The sequence below is a fragment of the Hydra vulgaris genome, chromosome 02, assembly GCF_038396675.1.
Source record: "Hydra vulgaris chromosome 02, alternate assembly HydraT2T_AEP".
Lineage (NCBI taxonomy): Eukaryota > Metazoa > Cnidaria > Hydrozoa > Anthoathecata > Hydridae > Hydra > Hydra vulgaris.
Genome location: NC_088921.1, coordinates 38,017,501 through 38,037,393, shown reverse-complemented (window position 1 = coordinate 38,037,393; position 19,893 = coordinate 38,017,501). Strand labels below are relative to the sequence as shown.

The window sequence follows — 19,893 nt, the reverse complement described above, 5'->3', positions numbered from 1 at the left end:
ATAAATGCTTTATTTAAAAAATATATAATAGTAGTTTGGTTTTTTATTTATAAATAAGTTATTGACGTTTTTATTTTGTCCGATAACTTCTGCATCACCCGTTAATAAGCCAAGCAAAGCTTGTGCATAGATGCACTTTATATATGCAAATTGCATACCTAATATTAATGAATTACCTTTATATACATAGATTAAACCCTACCATTAGCTTTAATTGGTATAATAGCCTTGCTCTCGGTACATCACTAATGGCAAGGTTGCTTCTTTTCATTATTGTTTTAATTTACCTTCCCATAGCCATGAAGGCGACTACAGTCACGGAGGCTACTTTAGTTGTGGTTACATCCCTCTCTCAACTCTAACTCCGATACATGAACCTTGACAAACAAGGCCACTGCATGGAGAAATAAGTTGAGCGCAGTACTACCAGGGATGTGGTAGGGATCAAACTCAGAACTTTATGTTAACTTTATGTTAACTCAAGCTTTTTATATTGACAAAACAACCTCACAAATTTATTGTTGTTTGATATAGCTTTTTTAATAACAGTTTATTACAACTTTAAAATTAAGTATGCTTTATTATCAGTATGAGTTTTATGTGCTTCAATGTCAGTATTAGAGTTTTAATGTTAGAATAAGAGTTAGCTTTTTGCATTAACTGAGTAATTTTTTTCAGCGCATTTTTTTATGTCCTGTAATTTCATGTCTTCCTGACCAAACATGATAATGCTGATAAGATTATAATATAAATGTTGGAATATTTGATAATTTTGCAAATTTGCATCATTTTTTTTAGGAGTGAGCTTATTCTTTTAAAAATAGCAAGTTAAATAGCATAATAATGCATTTTACAAAGATAAAAATTATAAAAATAGAATATTATACTTTAATAGATAAAAGAAGCAAGAGTTTGATTGCTCCTCGTGATTTTAAACCATAATTAAATTTAAAAAAGGTTCAAGCACCCTGACATTTTCTTTATTTTTTCAAAGTAAATGTAGCATTTCGCCAACTTTTCAAATTCTGTTTTTAGTATATTTTTTGTGTTATTATTATATTAAAGTAATTGATCAAATTATAGGTTTTTTTTATTGTATATGTTTGAATAAATAAGTATTTTTTTTAATTGCTTTTTAATGGTTTCAGAACTCAAGTTTTTGCTTTATTAACTAATAATTTTTTATGACTGTTTACAAATAATAGAAATCATACAAATTGTTAAGTATTATAATTCTATTATTTTCATTTTTGTATTTACATTAATAATAATTTGGATAACTTAAAAGTAGAAATATGATTTACATTATTAAAACTAGCTGTCAATTTTATAAGATACTTAATTTATTTTCAACAAGTTATATATATACTTTAAAGTATTATCAAATATTTTCTTAACCAATCAAATTGCTTAGATAAGCTTTCTTTATTATGTTAAAAAACCTCAAAATGCCTAACAACTTTAAAAAATTTATAATATTATAAATTTTTTGCAATGCATGCCTGTACATAATAACTTATAACTTTGATTCTCATATCTGAGGCCTATATCTTTAAGTTAGTGAAAAGAACAATAATGCGAACTGACTATCACCACATGAAAAAAAGTGTTTAATTTCAATTTCTATTATTTACTTTATAATGTTACTTTATAGTCAAATAGTTTAATTTTACATTTTAAAATCTATTTTAAAATATAAATATGATTCAATTATATTAAAACAAACAATGTTTAATATAATAAGTATAAAGCCATTTTTTTTTTTTTTTTTTTTTAATGTTGGTTTTTTATTTTAGAATTGCTAATTAATCCAAAACAATCAAATCAAATTTTTTATCAATAAGTTTAAAATTCAGGGGCTATTTTAGGCTGTTTTCGTTAGCGTCAACCGTATTTGGGCACTGCCCAAATTTAAATTTGAGGACCTTTTTCTCTTTTTTTTTATTACTTTTTTTTGTTACGTTTTTATGACAAATATTGTTGTTGTTTTTTTCGCGAAAAAATGCAGATTTTTAGCCAAAATGTTTAATGTGAAAAGTATAAACCATTTTAATTTTGTTTTTTTAAAAAACGTTGGTTTTCATTTCAGAAATGTTGATGAATCCTATAAAATCAAATCAAATTTCAAAATTCACACCCGTGTTTCCATATAAAGATTTATGTTTTGACTCTCGTCCTTCTGGTGCCCAAAGTGAGACAACTTCACTTAATCATACAAATTTAGCTAAAGATGCTTCTTGTTGCACTTCTAGTGCTACTATTTCAGGTAATATATGTTTTTTATTGTTTTAATAAAATTTCAAAGTTAAAAAATATTTTACAAGCATAAATATTATGATACTAAGCATAACAAACAAAATCTTTTTATATTTTACAAAATTCTTTTACAAACATTGTACCTTTTTTTCTTCCATACTTAAATGAAAATTAAATATGCATTAGTAATTATAATTAATAAGTGTTAGATTCTGTTAAAAGCAGATATTTTGGTTGTAGTTGTTATAGATGACTGATAAATGCAGATGGGCTGCTGATAATAGCCATTTCACATGTACCAGCTTCAAGAGTTGTTTTACTATAATTAAATCAGTAGTTTCTGCTGTCAAAAAGTCTGCTTCACAAAAAAATATTTTAATTAACTAATCGCATGCTGGCTTGTTGAAAGCCAATTATTAAACTTGTTATTGTGGCAGCATTTTGATTAAAAGCGTGACTGTTTCAAAAATTGCATAACCACATGCCCAGTATTTCTTCTACACCGTTTCCTGATAGCACCATTATGTGTTTGCAATGAGGAGACAAACAAATATAAAATTACATCATTCTATTTATTGCAATGATAATCATATTGAATCAATTTAATGCTTTTTGTGTGAGATTTATATTTTAGTGTGAGATTTGTTTAAATAAGTAGAACTAGAGAACTTTTTTTGACTTCTAAATGTTATTCCAAACAGTCCTTAAGGGGTTGTCCGTAAATTACAAAATTTTCAATTTTTTTGTATGTCGTCACAAAACCTTCAAATCCCCTCCTCTTATAGCTTGACATAATCTATAGACGAACCCTAATTCTGAACAGCTTTAGTTCACTTATTGTTACTACTGCATGTTTTATTTTTGTAGGATTTTTAAAAGAAAAACTGATTAATAAATTAGAAGACAAGGGTAATGAGAATATGAAAAAATGTATTTAAAATACATATTGATACCATGAAATTTTTTAATTGCAAGTAAAACACTTTTTAAAACCTTGAAAAACCAACAATATAAAATTGACTTAAAGAAGAAAAAATCAAACTAAGTTGCATACTGTTCAATGTAGAATTTAATAGTGATTATTTATCTGAAAAAAAAGTCAAAAGTTAGCAATATTTCATAAGCTAATTAAAAAACAGTACTTTTCTGAATAATTTAAATGCTTCCCAAATTCAGAACAGATTTTGGAATGCATTTTATGTTTTGCATAAGTTATAAAAGTTTTTACATGCAAGTAGTTAACAACAATTTTTAACAATAGTATTTTAAAGACATTAACTTAAAAACTAATAAATGTTTTTATCTTTTTTAATGAATTTCCAAATGTCTTGTTTATCTTATTAACGTTTTGTTAATAAAAAAAATGTCAAAAATTTTAAAGAATGAAGATTGCAAAAGAAAAATTAAACTAAGTGTTGAGGCTATTAATAATAAGATGTTATATTCAGAAGCAGCTTTAAGCTATAACATTCCTAAAATAACTATTTTTTGCAGATTAAAAGGAATAAATGGAGCTGCTGGTTTTGGTAGGCCAAGAGCAATAAGCCAAGTAACAGAGAGCAGACCTTGTTTTAAAGTGTTAAGCATAGAGCAAATTACGTACGCCTTAAGCGATTTTTACGTAAGCAGTAAGTAATTCCGGTTAAGCATCTTTTTATCATTTTTTAACTTTTAAATTATACAATAAGTGGATAAGACTATATGAGTTTTTTAAAAAACTCAAATAAAATTAAAAGTTTATTTTTATTTTGTTTATATTTTATTGTAACGATTGATTTTTAAGCTTGAAGCAAAGATCGAAAATCAAAAACATAGTTTAGTTCTTATATAAAATATTGATTTAATTTAAAACTAATATAATAAAAATATATAATTTTGTTCTGCTAAAAAAGTATATATATAGTTTAATTTAGATTTAAAATATATACATTTAAATTTTGACTTGAAAAATATATTTAAGTTTATTAAAATTAAGGTTAATACTGTCAAATCTATTTAAAAATACTACAAAATATTGTTCAATTTTTAAATTTTATTTGTTCTTTAAAAAAAATCAGCTTTTTTTTATTGCAATTGTTTTCCTTCCTAAACATTTTTTTTTTTTTACTTAAAATATTTTTTAAATAAACGACTGCATCAAAAGTTTGCACAAGACATAAGTTGAACTTTTATTTTTATAATGCAAATTAAATTGCAGCGATTACTTTTTAATAAATGATATATTCAGCGATTAATAATAAACTAGTGAACTTTAAATAAATAAAGTATCTTTTATTTGTTACTAGTTTGCTAGTTTTTTTTAAATAAAAATCATTTGTAGTTCCGAAGCCGCAATTAGAAATGTAAGAAATATTCATTTTAAGAACTCAAAAATTTAACATATTTTAATTCATTTATGCAAATGTCAAAAAAAGAAAGAAGTTTGTTAATATCAAACATTTTTAAAAGTGCAATATTAAATTCAATTATTTTATATTTAAAAAAATAAACATTCCTTTATAGTAATAATAAAAAAACTGTTAAATAACATTAATTTTGTTTTGTGGTAATTAATATTATTGCAGTAATTTAAAAAAGTTAATGTCTTTAAAAAATAAAAAAATAAAGAGAATTTTATGACGTCAAATATCGTCAAATAAGCTAATGCATTAAGCATTTTTTATTTAAAACAAGGCCTGCATAATTAACCGAAAGGTTTATAGTTAAACTTGTACAGTTTATGAGTGACATTGGCTTAAAAAGAAATTATATTTTAACTGTGGTCAAAAACTTTTTGAAGGAATCTAAACAAACTCATTTATTCAAGACCGGTAAACCTACTCCAAAGTGGTACAATAACAATGCTCCTAGCATGCAAGCTGTAAGAACGATGTCTTTGCAACCGGCAATTATTGATGAATGGTTCAGCCAAGTTGGCAATGTTTATTGAAAGGTTAATTTAATTGAAAAGCCGTTTTATGTGTTCAACTGTGATAAAAAGGATTGAAATTCGGTCAAGTTAAAGTTGACATTGTCGAAAAGGAATAAAAAATCCAAAACAACTTGTCCCAACAAATAAAAAACAAATGACTACAGTTTTAACCTAATCAAGTCATTTACAAAGGTTGAAATTTGATGAAAGCTTGTGTTCAAAGTGGTGCTTCTGGTGTTTGTTACTTCACCAGAAAATCAGATTAAATGGAAAGCGAAATTTTCATAGAATGGTTTTGTTCAATTTTTATAGTTCACACAAACACACTTCAAGGGTCTAAAATTCTATTTTTAGACAGCCATGCTTCTCACATTAATTTTGAATTAAAAAGCTTAACTTAATCAAACAACATAATTTGCCAGCTCACACAAGTCCTGTTTTGCAAACACTAGATGTTGGAGTTTTAAAAACAGTAAGGGCAGAATGGAAGCGATTGGTAGAATTTTATTTGGTTAGAAATTCTTATTCAAGATTAAGTAACCATTAGTTTCCAGCCATGCTATAAGACCTTTTTGCAAATATCGACTTTAAAGCAGAAAATGCATGTAATAGTTTTGAAAATACAGGTATATGCCGGTAGCTTTTGAATGGAGCTTTTGGGACAAAGCTACAAGCAAATGATTTCCATGTGAAAAATATTTTAACTTGTCCTGTATTCCTTGCGCTATCAATTTATCACAAAACAATTAAATTTGCGTGCAAGGGGTGTGGATAACTTTTATTCGTTTTTTTTTTTTCAGCTTAATGTTTTAAAACCATATTTTTTATTATAGTTTTTTAAGCTTACAGTACAGCTTGGGTTGCCACCTCCAAATGAATTAGTATTCGTTTGGAGATGGCAACCGTAGCTGTACTATAGAGATTTAATAATTTACAGATAACAGACAAATACAAATATATTGAAGCAATACTATTTAGTAAAAACTAACTGTGATACTATGATTTAATGGCAAAGAATTATGGAGTAGTTATAATAATGGAGGGTTATAAGATAATAATTTTCAGGGAGCAACATTATGGGGTTACTGACAATGTTTCAGTCTTTGAATTACTGCTATTTATAAATACATCTGTGTAAGAGATGAAGAAAATCTGCATTTATAAATGGCAAAAAGCACAACAAGCTTCCTATTAGATTAACAGGGGAGGATTCGCTAAGGCTGCAACCAACTTGATACTAATAACTGAGATATCTGCTGGTTAACAGTGGTTATCTGACAAAACAGACAATGATACTGAAGGTTTTTTTTTTAAAACTGATTACAAAAAAAAAAAAAAAGGAAGACAGAATCTAATAAATAGATAATGCACACTCTATACCAACACAATGTTACCAAACAAATGTTGCACAAAAACAATGCGTTACCCTTGAAAAACGTAACGTAAACCCTTGCGTTAAAATATAAAAGTATTTTTAAAAATCTTTTTACTTAACTCAAGGTGCTAATATAAATAGTTTTACTATTTTAAATTTGATGCTAATTTTTGATGTATGTTCTGAATTAGGAACACCTGTTTCTAATTCCGAACGAAAAAATTCACTTTTAAAAATTGAAAATTAACAATATTTTTATTATAAATAAACTTGTTGCTTAATATGGTTCGATTCAGTTTAGGTTCAAGTTTATTTATTAAAAAAATAAATTTCAAATTCAAAAACAAGTGGAGTTGTTCAACTTTATGTGCGATTTTGTTCGGAATTAGGGAAATTTGCATTATTTTTAGTCTACTATTTATTAAAAAAAACAGAAAAATAAAGTAAAATGGAAAATAACTCATTATCCCCTATATTTTCTATTCTGCATATTTTCTACCTAACATTATAGCCCGTTGCTAAATATAGTATCACACCATATAAAAAAGATTTTACAAATAATAAGATACAAAAAATCATGTAAAAGACTATAATGAAAAAAACTTCAATAACTAAGTTTTTTGAAAAGCAAAATATCAAACAAATAGATTATTTTATTACAAACACTTATATAAGTTTGCAAAAAGGATATTTTATCTAAAATTATATATAAAAAATATTATTTTAAAATTAAAACTCACTTACATTTTATAAGTAACTTATTTAAAGAAAATGTTAAATAATTTGTATAATTGCTAGATTCATTTTTTTCTACTTTACATTTCTTGCCTGAATTCAATGTTCTACTTATGCTCTGAATTATTAGCAATTTAATCTTTATAAAATAGAAGTAAATAAAGTTGCAATTTTAAAATAATTTTCAATTTTTCATGAATATTGCATTTGAGCTATAGTGCAGGGCTCTAAATACTTACTAAACTACTTTTTTTTTTTGCATCTATCAACTATATCAGATTAAGGAGGCCATTATTTTCTCTTTTTAATTAATGACTTATGTTTGGTTACACCTATTTACAAGAGCCTGAAGGCAGGTTGGAGGTACTGGTTTCCAATAATGCATTAAACCTTAGTTAATTAAGAGATTATTTTAATTATCAAAGGTTTAATGCATTATTGGAAAATTATTATTAAAAAAATGATAGTGTTATTAATTATTTAATAATTTTTTTTTCTTCATTACAACAAGTTTAAAAAATTTGCACTTTTAGATAGCTGGAGATATTAAATTTTAAATTGAATCTAGATAAGGAATGGAAAATCATGTCAAAGTTGTTTTTCCACTGACTATTGGTTGAAATATCATAAACTGACCCTAAATCTAATAAAAGTAATCTTACCATAATTTAATGGCTTCAAAAAACTATTAACTATAAGTATTAATTGGTTTTAACATAATGAAAACAATTCTGAAATAATTCAATGAATATTTTATTTGAATATTACATTTACATATGATTCATAAGCTATGCACCTATTAACAAGTTTGAATAGTTCTTTAGAAACTATCATGTAATTAAATAAATTATAATTTAATTTATAACTGTGGTGTCAATATTGTTGAATAACAGTAACGTAATGAATGAGGTTAAATAAAGGTAACATACAATGGTATTAAAACTGAATGTTTCAACAGCTGCGCTGCTTGGAAGTGTTAAGTTTTATCTCATGAATACTTTTAGTACAAATAGACTATCTTTCATAGACTAATCATTTGATGCTTTTCTAGCTCTTTAGCTCTCCAATCTATTTGTGGCTGTGGTCAACAAAGTACATCTTTTTCCACTTGATGTAAATACAAAAACATAAGTAAAAGAGTGCTTGCAAAAGATACTTTAGTCATTTTTAAGATCTTATTGATAATAATTCATATTTTTTTATCATTATTCAAAAAATGCATATAGGGCATTCAAATTACAGCATTTTACTAAAACCAATAATACCACAACTACTTTTTTTCAATACCAGTATTAAAAACAAAATTAAAAGAAAACACAATTTTTTAACTGTTGTCAATTATTTTATAAAGTTAACTAAAGTATCAAGTGATTTAAGATTCAAACTTTATTTTGATACAAATTATGCCAGCAGCGGAAAATAACCTTTTTTAAATCCACACTTGTTGGTTTTATTGTTAACAAAGTTTGATAAATTTGTTCAAAATGACTTCATTTAAAAGAATGTTGTTTAATAAATTTGAACAACATTCTTTTAAATAAGTCATTTTATTGTTGCGTTAAGACTATCAGATGCATTTGAGATGTTTTTGCCAATTTTTTTATTTATAATGTCATGCCGTTTGTCTTTCAATAATGAGATTGTTTCTTGTTATGTTATAACAACACATTAGTCATTTTCAATTTTATTGTTTTTATCTGTTTCTAGATTAACTATGATAAAATTAATATTTATTTTGTTCAAAACCATAGTGAATGGCGTTTAGCTCCTGCTGTGGATTGTGAATATAATCCAGAGCATTAAAATTTATGCTTGGTCTCTTTTATCTTAAGAAGAAACGCATCCTTCTTTTCCACATTTAATTTGTTTGACAATTTTTCCAACATTAATAACACCAGAACCGAACAAAAGTTCAAGTCTTCCACTTGTAATCCATCCACTTGTGAAATTGCTCAAGCACATCTAGGAGGCTGTTGCATCTGGTTTTAGTATCTAAAACTAATGACATTTCTTTTCCAAGAATGTCTTTTACATATTTTTGTAAAACAAAATCATTTTTAGTGGGAGATTTTTAAATTTTTCTAGGACTTTTCTGATTTTTTCCATTACGGAATAAACATCAGTGTTTTTAATATTAATTTCAGATGAAATATCAATTGTAAAATTTGTTCTTATGCCAAAATCAGTTTCCTCATCAGAATAGGTTTCATCTGTGTTGTTTTACACTGTTTTTTTGTACAAAATTTTGATTACAGCTAGTTGAATGCTGTATACATGCTGTGATGTTGAATCTGTAAAAGTTGTCTAAAAAAATACTGGGTACATCATTTCTGGGCTATGTTAGCTTAAGTTATAGTACAACAATCTTCATGTCAACAAAAACATTTAGGATAGAATAATTTTTGATGATTCCATCAACAGTTTTAAAATATCAGAGTATTAACAATGCCATATTGATCATGGATTGTACCATCCTTGATTTGCAAAAACTCTGAATAAACACATTTTTCTCCTTATTTTCAAGACTTTCTCTTGCAAATAAGGAGAAAAAAATAAAGAAAATAAAAAAAAAAAATTTCTAATTTTATTTTTTATTTTCTTTATTTTTTTCAATACATTAATATAAGTACAAAAATTCAATAAATACAATAAATACAAAATTATACCCATATTACTTTAGGGAAAATGTCTTTCTGCATACACTACAAATACCCTTTGTTTTATCATCTGCCCTCTTAAGCCTACTCCATGGTGTATGATATTTGAGATTGATCCAGTCATTACAATTAGGATTGTCTGAAAAACAAGTTGCAAAATTGACTTTCTGAGTAAGAGATTGGGAAAGACAAATATTTTGTGCTTTAAAGCTGGCAGAATCGAGGTAAACTATTAAGTATGATGTGGCCTTCTCGAACTTGGGGAGGTGAATTAACAACAACAAAAAATCCCTTCATTACTGCAGCTCCATCAGTCATACTGATAATACAGTCCTTCCGATCAAGGTTAAGCAAAGTCAATTTAGACTTCAATATATCCAAACATTTATCTGCAGGCATTTTTCCCATACTCAAATAAGGCCAAGATTTTGAAACTTACCATTTGCACAAGCGTTAACATTCATATACCTCGCCCAATGTTAAACTGAACCTTGTACTTTTGAAGGTTGCAATTCACAAGTCATTTTTTAAAAATAATTTCTACATTGTCCATAACAGTTTTTTTGTAGATATTTGGAAATTTAGAAACACTTTCGAAACCTTTAGCTTGTTATATGCTGTAAAGATATTGAATAAAAATTGAATAAATATTAACACCGGTATAGGGCGCAACAAATTGTATATATGTTTGTTTAAAAGAATCGTATAATGTTTGTTTAAAAAAAAAAAAGCAGTAAAACGAATGTCTTGTTTCTTTTCTTTTACTTATGCAAATGTTGGTGTTTGCTTAAAAAAAATTTTCAAAACTAACGCATTACTTCAGCAATTTTCAAATAGTTATGGGATTGATAGTTTTTTATTTATTATAAAAAACACATATTTATTATCAAAAACAATTAGTTACTAAAATTTAAAAGCATTTTTAAGACTATAAAAGAAACCATGCTAAAACATGAATGCTAGCTTCAATAGCATTACTTTCAAGTACACCATTAAAGAAAGTAATTATGTTTTAGCATAGTTTTTGCATGCATTAACAAAAACATCCAAAATTTTACTTAAAATAAATGCATTTGCAATTACTACAAAAGAAACCAAGCTTAAACATGAATGCTTTCTTCTATAATGTGCTTTTTTTTTTAATTCTCTTATCTTCTTTAAAGTGAAGTAATGTTTGTTTGTATATTAAAAACATATTTTAAAAGTTTTGAAAAAAGTTTTTAAGTTTTACTGAAAATATATAATCTAAAAAAATATTTAGAATTATTATGCTTTTTATAGTTTTCACTTTTTATTGTGCGTTTAACACTGCCTAAAATATGATATTTTAATTAACTTATTATTAATTACAATATTGATAAATATGATATTATTACGATATGACATTACTATTTTTATAAGTTTTAAAAAAGAAATGTCAAAACCACTTTTTTTTTTTTTCCTTTTATTTTAATTTCTTCAAGTTTATATGTTTTTTTTTTATTAGTAAATAAACTTAAACTAAATTGAGAAAAATTCACTGTTTAGTATCAATCGATAACAGTTTACAATCAATAGGTCATTGCATATTAATTATCATTAATTTGCGCGCACTTTGCAAATGTGTAAAAAATTGTTTTGAAAAAATAAAAATTTATTAAATTCAATAAGCATCTTTGATATATCTAATAACTTATTAACTAGAATACAAATTATTTGAAAATGAAACTCCCTTATTTGACATAAATCTTTGAAATTAGATGTTTGCCAATAAATAATTTGAACGTCATCATTCTTTAAAAAATAATGATTTGTTGCGCTCTGCGATATTCAGAGAGCAAATACTGGTAATACCAAACTCAATTTTACAAGCTAATACCGGTAGTACTGAAACCGGTATTGCACGCCCTAATTGCATATTTATAATACTACTAGAATGAAGCAATATTGTGGCCAAGGTTATAAATCCTCCAAATTTCCCAAAATTAAGCCTAATCAAATCATTTTGGACAATTTAAAAAAAAAAGGAGAAGAGCTGCAAGCAATTTTATCAATAAAATAGTGCAAGCGCTGATGGTTAAACAAAAACTCTGTTTCAGCGTCAACTAATCAAGAATTTTTTTGAATTATTTTTTAAAATCATTTTTTAATATATTATTATTAAAAAAAAGTATGAATACAAAATTTTTATACACAATTTTTCTGGGGCATATTTTATGACTACACATTTAAGAAAATCCAGTAAAATGTAAAAACTTATAGTAAAAAATTTTTATAAAGGAATTGTGCAATTGTTAATAGACTTTTTGCCAAATAATGATGTCATTATAACTATGCATTGCATTTTTGGATTGCCTGGGAGCAAACAAAAGTTAAATTTGTAAATATCCTGCTGTTTTCTAATTAGTTTTTTGAAAGTTGATCATTATTATCTATTTGGTTGATAACTATTTTTTTATTTTTTTTATTTGCAACAATTTTTTTTTTTATGGGTAAGAGTGATCATTGTGCAGTTTTTGGTTGTAACAATGATCGCCGATGCAAAGAAAAGTATGTTTTGAAAGAACATATTTGGAAGACATTAAGTTTCAGTGAATTAAAATTTTTTACTTGTAAAGAGAAATATTTTTTCACATAGAGTAAAATTATTAACAGAGAAATAGTCAACCCTTTAACAAAAAAAAGAAACCTATATGCTGTAAATAAGAATACAAAAGTATGTGCAAATCATTTTGAATATGGGAAGCCAACTGAGCTATCCCCTCATCCAAGGTTATATTTTAAAGAATACGAAATATCTCCTCAAAATAAAATAAAATTACCAATGCCTCGATATACACCTAATAAAGTTTCTAAAAAACAAAATAATACACATTTTTCAAGTACCTGTACCACTACTAGTAGCAGTAACAATAACAACAACATTCTCCAACAGTCTTCTCTGTCAATATCTTCTCCATATCTATCATCAACAGCATCTGATCAGCAACTTTCTCCATCTAACACCAACAACACTTTATAAACAAAGTAGTTATGAAAGATTAACATGGGAGGCAGTGTATTCTTTACCCAAAGTCATAAAATTGTATACTGGGTGTCCAACTGAAAAATTTTTTTATATATTATAGAAGTTTCATACTTCATGGATCATAAATGTTCATTTGAACCAATGCAATAGCAATTGTCCTGCTATTAAACCTTCAAGTAAAAAGAAACCTGGTCCGGCTCAACAGCTTTTTGTTGAAGATGAAGTGTTACTTACTTTAATGCGTATTTGACTTGACTCACCATTACAAGATTTAGCATTTCGCTTTAAAATTTCAGTAAGTCACGTGTCTAGGATTTTAACTACACTTATGACTTATGACTTTATTAGCCCGAGAACTTAAACCATTAATATATTAGCCTACTCCAGAAGAAACATTAAATTTTACACATCCTTATTTTATTGGAGATTTTGTTTATGTTGAAGGTATTGGTGACTGTACTGAACAAACTATTCAAAAATCTGCCAATGCTAAAGCTCAATATCAAACATATAGTTTTTATAAAAGTAGAAACACATTAAAAAAACTTATATTTTGTACTAAAAGTGGTTCTATCTCTTTTGTTTCTAAAGGTTACTCTGGATCTTCCTCAGATCGTTTTATCACTGAAGATTGCAATGTAGCAAGAAGATTCACTCCGGGTTTTATTGCACTTTTTGATAAAGGTTTCAATGTTCAAGATTTATTTCTATCAAAGCAAGTAATAGCTGTAATTCCACCATTTTTACGTAGTAAGCGACAGTTTACACCCTCTGAAGGGTATCATTGCAAGCGCATAGCACATGCAAGAATACACATTGAACATGTCATTGGAAGGCTGAAAGAATTTCGACTCTACTATTACATTAGTCCCTCTAATAGATGATATATGGATAATTGCTGCTGCCATTGTTTACCTGCAACCACCTCTAGTAAAAGCAACAACAGTATAAATTGTTGTTCTTTGATATTATTTTTGAAATCTGTTTTTTGAACTAGTTATACCGTGTGCAGCCTGCAAAATCCTGGTTGTTAGTTGGTGCTTGCCGGATCCTTTCCAAGACCCATTCGAGAGTGGCACCCAACCACTTTTCATTTTTTCTGAAAAAAATAACAGTGGTCAGTTGCCACCCTCGGGCGGGTCCTAAAAATGGTCCAGGGGTGTTGAATTTGACCTGGGTTTTGCATGCTGTTGTGTTTGCTCTTTTATGAAATTTGGTTAATTTTTTGTTATATTTGTATTTTAATATCTTTGCAGCCTGCAAAATTCTAGTCATCACTCCCTAGATCCTTTTCAAGACTCTTTTGAGAGAGGCAACCAACCAATGTTCATTTTTTTCTAAAAAAAGGAACAGTGATTGGTTGCTCCCCTCAGGTGAGTCTCAAAAACGGTCCGGAGGCGCCAAGTTCTGACCTAGATTTTGCTCTTACATTTCTTAAATTTTTGGTTATTGCTATTATTATATACTATTATTATGTACTATGTTATGAGTTTGATAAATTTTTTTTATTATTCCCATTTTAATAGCTTTGCTTGCGCAGTTAAATATCATTTATTTTGAAAAACTGCAGTTTTATAGACAAATAAGCTTTAATCTTTAGGATGCATTGTCACACTGATTTATTTATACATCTATTATAGTCATTATAGGTATGCTAACATAATAAGGTGTCAAGCGTCCAGGGGCGTTCTCCTCTGAAGTGTATCATTGCAAACGCGTAACACATTATAGAATACGCCCCACACATTTTTTTATAAGGGATGCAGTTTAAAATCCCCAGTGACGAGGACAAAATCAGCAGTCAAATTCCAGATAGCGGGAGCAAGAACAAGATCAGATGCTAAATATCTAATGCCGCATTTGACACCTAATTTTGCACTTGTTTTCACCATCTACCATTTGACAGCTAATGCCAAATGCCAAATTTAGCATTTGACATCATTAGGATTTGATATCAATACAATGTACAATTTTATTACTTTTTATAAATATTTTTAACAAACATTACTTTTTGTTATTTTTTCTAATTTGCCCGAGTATCTAACTTACAAGTTTCCGCATTTTAAAGAATATTTAAGTGATTGTCGGGGTTATTAGGGTGTGTCAACTTTCACCTTTTATTTAGTTTCTATGTACGGTTTTTTATTTATTGTAAATATTATCTAAAGGAAAGTAAATTAATTAAAAAATATATATATTTAGCTATATTTTGTTACCCCGTATATTTGTTTTTAAATAAGTCAAACTTGGTATTAAAAAAAGCTTAATTTATTATGAATTTAAAAAAAGTAACCATTTAACCATTTAAACATTTAACCATTTAAACATTTAACCATTTGTCATCAAATAGCTTTGATGTTTTTTCTCTAAACTTTTGTGAATATATCTAGTCCTTCATATTCTACATAATTCTGTGTATTCTACATAATTTAAGTGTATTCTACATAATTTAATAGAAATTTATTATTTCGTTTCGGTTACCTAATTTTAAAAAATTAGCAGAGACAGTTGAAAAATAATAAAAAAGCGAAATCCTTTGGTGTGATGATAGTGCTACTATTATATCAATAGCCACTGGAGGCTTAAATCTGGTTTTTGTGAACCGTCTTCGTGAAATAGCCTAATTTTAAATTTTTTATAAAAACTTATTTAAAAAAAAAAAGCATAATCATTGCAAGAAATGAATAAACATTTATACATTTACGTTCTTTTAACATAACGGGAAATAATACTAGAAATAAAAATTATTGTAAAAGAAATAAAATCTAGTTTTGCGTAATATTACTCTATTAGTGCGATTAAATTAATATCTGATCTATTATTATCAATTATCTAGCTAATGTAGATGTTAACAACAAAGTTAGTATCAAAAACTTATATTTATTCCTAGTGACGGATGCAGGAAGTTTTGGTGGGTGGTTATGTTGATCACAAAATTAAATTTTCATAAAAAAAAAGGCACCGCTATCTTAGTTACTTAAAGGCTTATGTCAGAACCATAATGACAGGGGGGGGGGGCACGTAACTTTTTTTTTCTTTTTTAAAACTCTAGATATCGAGGACTTTTTTTACAAATTGAAAATCGTAATCAATAAACATAATTTTACTGTATCTATTCCTTCATGCTCTAAAATCTTTTGTTTGTCTTGTTTTTTTCCTCGCAATCTTCATTCAACAGATTTTTTGCTTTTAACTTTACTCTCTTTTTTCTGTAACTCTTAACTGAAATAGTGGTTGCTTACATTGTTTCTGGCATTGAATTAGATTTTAAAAAATCAAACATGAAAATGTATGACTTTTGTTTATATTTAGTTGGTTATTTAGTTAAAATTTTATTTTACTTTTTTCAATTATTTTATTTTTTATATATATAACCCTTACATGACCCTTGCTGATTGATTAAATCTACTCGAGCACAACAAAAATGAGAAGAGCGAAGAAATAGCAAAACTCCCAGTAGATTTAGAATCAGCAAAAAAAGTAGTAAATCCTTCAAACATCAGCAGCAATTGGGTTCAAGTAATAAATCAAGGTACTAAAAATGCTAAAAAACCAGCTGACCAGCTTGCTGTAGCAAATGCAACCATAAGTGAGTTAAATATAAGAGAAAGAAGAAAAAAGAATGTAATTATCTATGGAATACCTGAATCTGAAATGGAATTTTTAACAGATGAAAAAGCAGATGATAGCAAAAAAATCAAAGAGATTTTTAATGTAATTGGCAAAAGCAGTGTTTCACCAGTTTATGCAAGAAGACTAAAATCTAAAGATACAACTAAACCAGGTCCAATTATAGTTGAACTATAAAGTGATGTTTCGTTAAGAAATTCACTTCTTCAAGCAGCAATAAATTTGAGAGAGAAAGAAGGTTACAAATCAATTTACGTAAGTCCAGATTTAACTGAAGCACAAAGAAGTCTTGATTACGATTTAAGAAAGAAAAGAAATGAAGCAAACAGTACACTTGCTGAAGATTCACCCTTTCGATATGGCATTCGTGGAAATCAGATCGTCAAAATTAAATCTCAACAGTACTAACTCAACAGAATCTTTTCAGCCATTATCTATAAACAGACTAAATGCTTTAAAATGTATGCATTTAAATGCGACCTCTTTAGAAAATAAATTTGATGAATTTAAGGTATTAGTAGACACTTACCGCCCACAAATCATAGCTGTTAGTGAAACATGGTTCAAAAGCATCTCGGTTGTAAATCTAAATGGCTATAATCTATATAGAAGAGACAGAAATGATGGGCGCAGAGGTGGTGGTGTGTGTCTATATATTACTGAAACTATTAAATCATTAGAGCTTAACGATGCTGTTTTTAACTTAAGTAAAATTGTACAAATTTAGGCTACAGTGTACTTTGAAAACAACAAGTAGTTAGTTGGTTGTATTTACAGACCCAACGATATTGTTGACATGAACAACTTGGATTTGGTTTTCAAAAAGACTAAAGACTATATTGATATAAAAGGATACAAAGACTTATTAAAGGAGACTTTAATTTCCTGTCAATTGTATGGTCAAATGGATGCATTACAAACATTAAAAATGAAAATGGTATCTAGCATAACTTTAGTGAAACTCTTACCAGAACCTATCTGTATCAACATGTAAATGTTCCGACTTTTCAAATGTCAAATAGTTCTGCCACTAACGCTCTTGATCTAATCTTCACAACTTAGTCGGGAAGCATCTGCGCTATTGATCCAAGATCTGTCCTTGGTAACATAAATAAACGTCATTTGGTCATCTTTTTTGATTTTATTATTAAAAGTATTGTTAATAACTTATCGCACAGTTACTTAAAATTTAATTACAAAAAGGCTGACACCAATAAAATTTCTGACTTTATTACAAATATTGATTGGATAATGCTGTTTAAAACTTTATCTGTTCAGGAAATGTATGTCAATCTAATTCACTTTTCAAATGTATCATGTAATCAATTCATTCCAGTGCTTGACGTATCTTGAATAAAAAAACAAATTGCTCCATGGATCAAAAATGATCTTAAAACTCTAATTAAAAAAAAGAAAAATCTTAGATACCTGAATTGTGCTTGTAAATGGAGAGGTCTTACTCTGTCTAAAGAGTACAAACTGACTTGCAAGTTAGTGAAAAAATAAATTAAAATAGCTCGTCTTGCATATGAAAATGTTTTAGTTAAAAGATCCAAAACGAACCCGAAGCTTCTGTATAAATACCTAAACAGCTAACAACTAATCAAAAAATTAATCAGAGCATTAAAAACAGATAATGGTGATCTAACTCAAGAACCTATAGAAATAGCTAATCTACTCATTAAATGTTCCAAGATGTTTTTGTAATTGAAGAAGAAGGAAAACCTCCACATTTTACAGTTGAAATTAATGAGAATCATTCAAAGCTTGTTGATCTAGATCCAAATGATATCAGCTACGAAATGATATTAGATAAACTTAAAAATCTTAATCAAAATAAAGCATGTGGTCCTGATAATATGCATCCATTTCTTCTAATAAACTGTGTGGAAGCATTTGCTATTCCTCTAACATTAATTATTAGGGCATCTTTAACTAATAGTTAGCTTCCAGTTCAATTTAAATCAGCAAATGTAACGCCTCTATTCAAAAAAGGTGATAAGAATCTTCCCAGCAACTATCGTCCAGTTTCATTGACATCTATTCCATGTAAAATTATGGAAAGTATAATTAGAGCTAAAATGGAAGAGTACCCATATAAAAATAATCTACTAGCAAAAGCGCAACATGGTTTTGTTAGAAACAAATCATGTACTACTAACCTTTTAGAAAGCATTGACTACATTTCATCAAGCGTAGATGTTGGTATTCCAGTTGATGTAATTTTGTTAGATTTTGCTAATGCCTTCGACACCGTTCCACACAAAAGACTGTTAGCCAAACTAAAAGCATACGGCTTTAATGGTCTGATACTTAAATGGATCAAAACCTTTTTAGAAAACAGAAGGCAAAGAGTTGTTCAAGGTGAAATCGTTTCTGACTGGGTTAATATTTTTAGTGGTGTACCGCAAGGGTTTGCAATTGCAGCACTTTTATTTGCTTTGTACATTAACAACCTTCCAAAAAAATTGCATAATGTAACCAAACTATATGAAAAAGTGCTTTCTCAATTATCTTCAGAACAATGCGCTACTAATCTTCGAAATGACCTAGATACTGTCTACAAATGGTCTCAAACTTGGCTTCTTTTGTTTAGCATATCAAATTGTGTCATTATGCATTATGGTCATAATAACAAAAAATATTTATATAATTTAAACAGTATTCAACTGAAAAAATCAGATACAGAAAGAGATCTTGGAGTGCTTTTTAATGCAAATTTAATGGAAATGGAAAAATCAAGTGATTAATGCTTCTAACAAAGCAAATCAAATGCTTGGTTGTATCAAAAAGTCATTTACTTGTTTCGATTATATACTACTTTGTTTGCTTTATATTACTTTTATTCACCCATTACTAGAGTTTGCAGTTCCGGTATGGTCTCCATATTATAAATCTGATTGTGACTATCGAAAAAATCCAGCACAAAGCTACTAAACTAGTATCATCAATCAGAAATCTTTCCTATACAAAAAGACTTGAAAAATTAAACCTAACTACTCTAGTGGAAAGGAGACAAATAGGAGATCTAATACAAATGTATAAAATTATGAATAATATTGACAAATTAGAAAAAGGCAATCGTTTTCCAATAGTTAATAATCATACAAGAGGTCACTGCTTTAAATATTTAAAGGAAATGACAAAACATAAGCACAGAGAAAACTTATTTTTTAATCGAGTAGCGAATGTATGGAACTCTCTGCCAGAAGAAGTTGTTAAATCGCCTTCAGTCCACAGCTTTAAAGCAGCAATTGATTGCTGGATGAGCAGCAATCGATCGATTTGGCTGTCAAAGTGTGCCTGATAACACACTCACTGG

The 19,893-nt window shown here is 27.6% G+C and overlaps 1 protein-coding gene across 6 annotated transcripts in view; it reads left to right on the top strand.

Annotated features, from left to right (window-relative positions):
- The window catches only part of LOC136076920 (uncharacterized), a 72,566-nt gene that overhangs the window by 43,838 nt on the left and 8,835 nt on the right, over positions 1–19,893 (top strand). For all 6 annotated transcript variants that reach the window (XM_065790791.1, XM_065790789.1, XM_065790787.1 and 3 more), the window contains one exon: positions 2,090–2,266. In XM_065790791.1, the coding sequence (XP_065646863.1) occupies positions 2,090–2,266 (177 nt within the window). The remainder of the gene's footprint in view (positions 1–2,089; positions 2,267–19,893) is intronic.